The 5,000-nt window shown below is 42.8% G+C and overlaps 1 protein-coding gene across 1 annotated transcript in view; it reads right to left on the reverse strand.

Moving 5' to 3' along the window:
* Window positions 1-5,000, reverse strand: part of LOC127000083 (organic cation transporter protein-like) — a 66,840-nt gene that overhangs the window by 49,065 nt on the left and 12,775 nt on the right. The window contains exons 2-3 of the mRNA XM_050863506.1: window positions 3,088-3,256; window positions 224-371 (exon numbers count right to left, since the gene is read on the reverse strand). Coding sequence (XP_050719463.1) covers window positions 224-371; window positions 3,088-3,256 — 317 coding nt within the window. The remainder of the gene's footprint in view (window positions 1-223; window positions 372-3,087; window positions 3,257-5,000) is intronic.

Raw genomic sequence — 5,000 nt, forward strand, 5'->3', positions numbered from 1 at the left:
GGAGGAGGAACGACAATAGAATGAAAGAGGGAGCTGGAGGAAGAAAAGGAGGAGGAGGAGGAGGAGGAGGAGAAGGAGGAGGAGAAAGAGGAGGAGGAGGAGGAGGAGGAGGAGAAAGAGGAGGAGGAGGAGGAGGAGGAAGAGGAAGGGAGGAGGAGGAACAACAACAGAAGGCTAGAGGAAGATGAGCAAGAGAAAGGCGAGGGGGAAAGAGCAGCCTTACCTCAAGCTGTATGTCGTCAAAGATTGATTTTAGGACATCCTCGGGGGGCAACGTGGTCTTGTTGAGCCTCGAGGCGCGACGCAGTACTTTGAGGGCCTTGTCATGTCGCCCAGTCACGATGAGCCACCTGGGTGACTCGTCAATCAGGCTGAGAGCAGATAAGAAAGTTGAGGGGTGAGAAGAGAGGGAGTGTGGGGGTCGTAAACGAAAGATTAGGTGATAAAAAAGTGCCAGATTAATTAAAGAACGAGAGGTAGCAAATCAAAAAGTGAAAAGTGGAAGAATAATGGTTTAGTTAATAGGAGCCGGATAGTAATGAAGCATATAAGGAGCATGAGGCACAGGGGACGGTTAATGTACGTGAAGAAAAGTCACGTCAAAAATGTGACAAATGACTGAGGGAAGGAGACGAGGCAGAGCAGAATGTGTTTAGGTAATGGAGAGCAATGGGAACAGAGTGAAGAAGAGAGGATGTCAGGTGCGTGTGAAAGATCAGAAGGTAAAAAAATGACAAAATTTAACAAAGGAAAGTGAAGTGGTAACACAGATGAATGAAGGAGACTGAATTGGTGAAGAAATAATGAAAGCAGGAAAGTAAATGAATTAGGAAGGTATTGTTGGTGGTGAGCGAGGAAGGAAGGAAAAAGTTAATTATGAAAGGTCACGGGGGATCCAGGAATATAAAACCCACCAGAGATTAATATACATGTGCTGATTGGTGAAAAAAAAATGTGGAGCTTACTGGAGGTGGGTGGCAGAGAAAGAGTAGAAGGAAGGTTTTTTGATGGAAGTTCATGGAGGATGAGCCTTTCTAAACTACCCTCTTACGTATTCTACTCCTCTCTCTGTACTTTATCTCCAGTTTCATTTCTACCAGACCGATCTCTGCTGTGGTAGACGCTCACTGTTCTTCCCCTAAACCTCCCACAGTGGCGTCCCTCTATTGTTCATTAATTATCCTGTTCGGAAAACAACCTTGGCCATTTATTCGTACACCGACGACTCTACTCTGCATTATTCAGCATCTTTTGACAGAAAGCCTTCCCAGCAAGAATTTCATGAGGAACTTGGTGTCCTCCAATGCGTCAAAAAATTGAATTTTTCCACCTGTCAACTCGACACAATATTTCAAACACCTCTCCGCTGTTCTTCGGTAACATTTAGCTATCACCATCGGTCTATCTTTAATTCAAAATCTTTACTGAAAACATTAAATCTCTTCTCTTACTAAAGCAGCTTTTTTCGAGAACAGGTGTCTCCCAGCAAACATAGGTATATTGGGCGACGATAAGGACAGATCACCTACTATCCATATCAGACCCCATGACATACCGTTTTTCGCAAATATCTTTCAAACGAAGACTCGAATCAGCATGGTGTTGTGGCACGGATTGTTTCACACTCTCCAGATGCGGTTAATTATGGCGTTTACTCATAACTGAGATGGCAAAACCTGCGTGAGCCACTTACACATTCGAACAGGTGAGGCGTGACGTATTTGTGACGTGTATCCACCATCTACCTCCACCCCTGGCTTCCCTTACTCCCACCCTCCTTTCCTCCTTCCACTCTCTACTCTCCCACACTCTCTCTCTCTCTCTCTCTCTCTCTCTCACACTCTCTCTCTCTCTCTCTCTCTCTCTCTCTCTCTCGTAGTAGTAGTAGTAGTAGTATGTTGGCAATGGCTGACAGTGACGGCGATGAAATACTCCTTCCTCCACAGGACGTGGATGTCAGCCGTCTATCGGCGGCATGACCGATAATTACCATGTTACCTTCTTCACTACCAAATACGGTGTAACGGTGAAACAAGCAATAACATCAATTACAATTGCTTGCATAAACTATCCAACCTTAATCGGCATATAATTTCTATTTATCTGCCATTAATTCAAGTCATACGTGTGTGTGCATGGGTTCATATCTCGTGTACAGCGTAAGTGGAGGAAAAAGAGAGAGAGAGAGAGAGAGAGAGAGAGAGAGAGAGAGAGAGAGAGAGAGAGAGAGAGAGAGAGAGAGAGAAGGGAGGTATGGGGAGAAAGAGTCTGGGGGAGAAAGAGGAGGATGGGAGGGAGGGAAAGGGAGGGGTGGGAGTAGAGGAAGCCAGGGGTGGAGGTAGTTGGTGGATACACTTCACAAATACGTCACGCCTCACTTGTTCGAATGTGTAAGTGGCTCACGCAGATTTTGTCATCACAGTCAAGAGTAAACGCCATAATTAACCGCATCTGGCAGTGCACAATAGTGTCAAAAATTAGCGGAGAGTGTGAAACAATCCGTGGAAAAGCACCATGCTGATCCGAGTCTTCGTTTGAAAGATATTTGCTAAAAACGGTATGTCATAGGATCTGATAGGGATAGTACTATAGCCATTCCTTTTACTGATGAACTCTGGAGCAGCTTTCCTTCGTCTGCATTTCCTCCTGCCTACGTCGTGACCACTTTCAAGAGGGGAATAATATTGAGAACATTGGACAATAAGTATGAGAAGAAACGTTGAAAAACATAGGAAACAGAGGAAAACAGATAAAGGGAGGCACAGTAATAAGGAATAAATTTTTTTGAAAAAACAATGATAAGGTACGAAGACAAATCGGACACGGCACTTTACTTTTTTTAAAGAAAACGAGGTACATAGAAAATGTGGGAAACCGAGATGAAACAACAAATTTCAACATAAAAGGGACAGCGAAAAATGAATGAAAGAAGCGGACGGAGAGGATGACAAAGACGACATAGAGGATATTCGGGGATACTCACACCAGCACAGGCAGCAATAGCAGGGTTTTAAGAAAGGGGAAAACAGGTAATGGAAGGACAATACAGGAAAATAGGGAACACAGGGGACACACGAATATACTCACAACAAGACAGGCAGCATGAGGATTATAGGGAGGGACACGGCAAGCTGCAGCCACCGCCAATCTCTGATGAGGTAGCCTGCCCCGCCCCACATCATCATACCAAAGGCCCAGGGCAGAGCCATAAGGATGCCTACAGCAGACCTGTTCTTGGTCTCGCACACCTCCATACCTGAAATTATGTCCTTGGCGTCATTTTCCTTATAATTATCCTTCACTAACATCAACTAAGTGTCATTTCGAAGGAAATAACTGTAAGGAATTAATCCGAATGAAGAGAAAAGTAAGATAAATAGCCTTCATGTATCAATCAATCCCTGAAGGCATACATTTGGGGGCGCATCCCCTCACCTACCCTATGACGTCAAACCAGGGTGTCCTCCGGGCAAGTCTTCATGCAAGTCCCCTCCCCATCCTATGTACCTCCTGTCAAGATTTCTCGACTTGCTCAAACCACGAACTCTGTAAGCGTCCCCTTGGCCTCCTCTACTTAAAACAACGCGATGTGCAGAGTCGGTTTCTGAGTGGTGTGCCCGTTTCCCCGGAATTAGCGCTGATGGACTAAGCGGGTAATATTTGTCGAATCAGTTTCACGGAGTAGTCGCTGGTTTGATACAAAGTCATTCCAGCAATATCTCATGATTCTGCGTAGAAATATATTACGAAAGGCATCAGTCTGCCTCTCCAAGTCCCTACTTGTAGTGTCCATGTCTCACAGAAAGTAAAACGAGGAGCCCAAGCGACTTGACGATCCTGCAGAGGTGGGCCAGAGCGTGGGTCAAGCCAATCCGCTGTAAGACTTCCTGACGAGACCAGTCGTTGTTCGGAACTACGCTACCGAGGCATATAAAATTTTCCAAGATATCCGTGTTCTCCCCACACGCATGAACAGATTGTACTGTTTCATCTAGCAAGCTTCTAAACAACTGTACCTTAGTCTTGGCCCAGGAGAGCTGCAAGGTGATCTAGAATGTGTTTTATTTTTTCATCAGTGATGTTTCTCAATGAACGGAACATGATTGTGTCCACAAACTCCATATATGAAAATGAAATACGATAATTAGGTTAGAGTAGACACAAAAAATACTGCGTAGCTGGAAGCAGACTGAGACATTTCTTTGAGTGTATATGTGACTAATTTTCATTACCACATGCACATAAAAGTTGCCACTTATTATTTTTCAGGGTATAAAGTATTGAAACATTACCAACTATAATATATATATATATATATATATATATATATATATATATATATATAGAGATATATATATATATATATATATATATATATATATATAGATATATAGATATATAGATATAGATAGATAGATAGATAGATAGATAGAGAGAGAGAGAGAGAGAGAGAGAGAGAGAGAGAGAGAGAGAGAGAGAGAGAGAGAGAGAGAGAGAGAGAGAGAGAGTTTCTGCTTGGAAAAAGAAGGAACTCTTTTCGAGAATCGTCTATGTAAAGTCACGCTGCAATTTTTGACTGAAATTTGTACTGTCTCTATCTAGTTCCACCGCCGTCTGTTAATACAAGCAACACAGTACACATAGTGTAGTGACCCTCTAAATCTTTCCATTTTCTTTAAGTCTTTTCGTTCTCTCCACCTTCAATTATTTAGCCTACCCTTCAACCCACTCCATTTTCTTTTAAGCATCTCTTTCTGAACCTTTTCTTTAGTCTGCCTTCAAATGCACACATCATTATCTCATCCTCCACATTTCATCAGATCATGAGTCACTACATCATAAATACGTGTGTCTAGTCACCAAGAATATTATAACAAACTGACCTACACACACAGAAGCACCAAACTGTCAGTATTGTAAATATTTCCGTATGTCAACTTATATACATAGTCAACTACCATTCTCTGTACAAATATAATCTAGAAATAAAACTTCTATGT

This window comes from Eriocheir sinensis, chromosome 17 (assembly GCF_024679095.1).
Source record: "Eriocheir sinensis breed Jianghai 21 chromosome 17, ASM2467909v1, whole genome shotgun sequence".
Taxonomy (NCBI): domain Eukaryota; kingdom Metazoa; phylum Arthropoda; class Malacostraca; order Decapoda; family Varunidae; genus Eriocheir; species Eriocheir sinensis.